This window comes from Loa loa (genome assembly GCF_000183805.2).
Source record: "Loa loa unplaced genomic scaffold supercont3.366, whole genome shotgun sequence".
NCBI lineage: Eukaryota > Metazoa > Nematoda > Chromadorea > Rhabditida > Onchocercidae > Loa > Loa loa.
The window spans coordinates 34,163-36,534 of NW_018108546.1; the positions used below are offsets into that span (position 1 = coordinate 34,163).

General features: G+C 37.0%; 2 protein-coding genes across 3 annotated transcripts in view; one reads left to right on the forward strand and one right to left on the reverse strand.

The window, feature by feature from the left end:
* LOAG_18564 overlaps positions 1-1,555 on the reverse strand; it is a 4,563-nt gene extending 3,008 nt beyond the window's left edge. Inside the window, exons 1-2 of one of the 2 annotated variants that reach the window (XM_020451226.1) lie at positions 1,439-1,555; positions 505-724 (exon numbers count right to left, since the gene is read on the reverse strand). In XM_020451226.1, the coding sequence (XP_020305010.1) occupies positions 505-724; positions 1,439-1,494 (276 nt within the window). In that variant the 5' untranslated portion in view covers positions 1,495-1,555. Of the gene's footprint in view, positions 1-504; positions 725-865; positions 895-1,438 lie in introns of those variants that run through there. The other variant, XM_020451227.1, reaches the window with a different exon arrangement.
* An 81-nt stretch (positions 1,556-1,636) lies between these two features.
* Positions 1,637-1,927, forward strand: LOAG_14702 (hypothetical protein; the record flags this gene model as incomplete). Its single annotated transcript, XM_003150195.2, has 1 exon — positions 1,637-1,927. One exon carries the CDS (start codon positions 1,637-1,639, stop codon positions 1,925-1,927), a length of 291 nt encoding a protein of 96 aa, XP_003150243.2.
* Positions 1,928-2,372: the final 445 nt, after the last annotated feature.

Here is a 2,372-nt window from a genome sequence, read left to right on the forward strand (position 1 = left end):
TTCTGGTTTAACAGATGATTCCGATGTCGTGGTAATTAAATTCGAAGGTGAGTAAATATGGTCACTGAATGACATTGCCGTCACCGTAGTATGTTCGCTATGAGCATTAGTCGAACTGTCATCAGTATTGCCATAATTACGCTGAACCTGAAATCTTAATGATGAAAAGGTCATCGTACATCATGACTGACAACAAATTCTCCTACAGGAACTTGTAAGTTGCAGATGGTACTCCAGATATTTTCCTTTCTTTGATGTAAAGGATAAGACTCCACAACTGAATGAATTGAATGAGTTAATAGTGAATTTTTATAGAATCACACCTTTTTCTTTTCTTCTTTGATTTTATAGCTTTTAGCTTTAGGCTTGAATATCGATTATTCAGATCAAGAAGAGAGGCCTTTATTCTCGTTTTTTTTTTTTTTGTCTAGCTGCATTAAAGAGAATGCAACATATCACATATTATTAAACAAAGGTTATAGAAAAAATTAGCACAGAGATGACCTTTTCCGTAGAAGCAAGCAATTGTTGCGTATTACTTTGATCAGCAAAATTCACATCACTGGCATCATTACTATGCCAAACATTTGTTGAAACAGTTCTCGATTCCGTTCCACTTCCTGAATTCGGTGCTGGACCACTAACCAGCGTGATGAAAGCATTTGATGATCCTAATCCGTTAGTCCATTGTAACGTCCGACCATTATCGGTCGCTTGTTCGCCTCTGCAAAATTAAAATTGACAAGATCAGAATTTTTTTTCAAAAATTTTAAAAGAAACAGAAATGGTTAATCTGCTTGAAAAATGAAATAGTACTACAAAAATAACAGAAAAATTTGCTGGAATATGGTGAAAGTTACACTACTCTTCTTCAATCGTATCCCTGCCATTGTGTCCTGCTGTACCGGTCTTTTCCACCCTAAATAGCGCAGCAGTTAGCAAATAACATCATCGAATTCATGCGGATAACCGGCCGGAAAGCAGCTGTACCAATAGTTGATGGGCAAATGAATGTCGAAACGATCATGAATGAAGTGTTAAAATGTCCTAATAGAAATGCAGCTGCATATCGGATATGATATGACCGCATATCGGATCTCCTGATTTCCTGACGCGGGAGGATATCGGGATTGTAGGCATGATTAAACCAATATGAAGCTACGTGGTATGCAAACTTTTGCTCAAACTTATCGTAGTTACAGATTTCGATGGTTGTATTATAGGTTGGCCTAATCCTTAGCTTATTTCAACCTTCCGCCATCCGGTTGCTATTTTTATGCCGTAATTAGGCTGCTGTTAAACCGGAAAAAATGTGACAAATTCCAATCTTCATTTTTTAAGCAGTTAATAGCAGTACTGATGAATCGCATACGATTTACAGTAAAGTATGATATGGTTAGACAAATAAAAATAAAAGTAAGATACAGAAGGAACTTACGAAGTATTGCCAAACTGACCGGTCCTTTCATCGGGAGCTTTCCTTGTTGGCATCATCGAAAGTCAAAGTGAACTCACACAACAATAATAATTTTTTACAATAATAGTAACCTGTAACAGTAATCTCCTTGCATTTTGAATTTTAAAAATTTGCAAAAATTTATTGCAATTTTTAAAATTCATAATTTAATGAAATCAAATGGTCGTAACAATAATAACAATAGCAACAACAATAATAACGCCAATAACAACAACAACAACAACTACTACTACTACTACAACTACAACTACTACCATTAATACTCGCGCAACCGCAAAGCAGCAACAACCGCACACGCTACGCTGTCGCCAGCCACATCGACAACATCGCAATGACGCGCGCGCTGCACACTGCAGCTGCATCGCTGCATGCCTAACTACTGGCACTCCAATCGTATCATTCTCCGCCCATCGTTTAACGATTACCGTTGGAACGTTAGTTATGGCATAAAGATGCGCAACGGGAAGAGGGCCACGGGTCACGTTTTGGAATTTTGGCGGCTTCTTAAAATATTGCGTTTGCGTTTACACGCTTCCATAGGTCAACTGAGCCACGTCCATACAAAAGTTCATTCAAGCTAACGCGTATAAGTCAGTAAGGTTACGCTTAGATTTAAGGATTAACTTGCTTTCAAACACACACACACACACACTTCATTAAAATCCAGTCAAGATCATCAACTATGGTTTCAGGTCAGATAAGTAAGGCTTATACTTTTTAGTGATTAAGGTTAAAGAGTGATATTTGAAACTTATGCTTTGAGATATCCCAAATATATAACTATAGCAAAACTATTGTTTACTTATTGTTAAGGCTTTGTTATTATTATTATCAATGCTCTGTTCTCCCTCTCTCTCTCTCTCTCTCTCTCTCTCTCTCTNTNTATATATATATA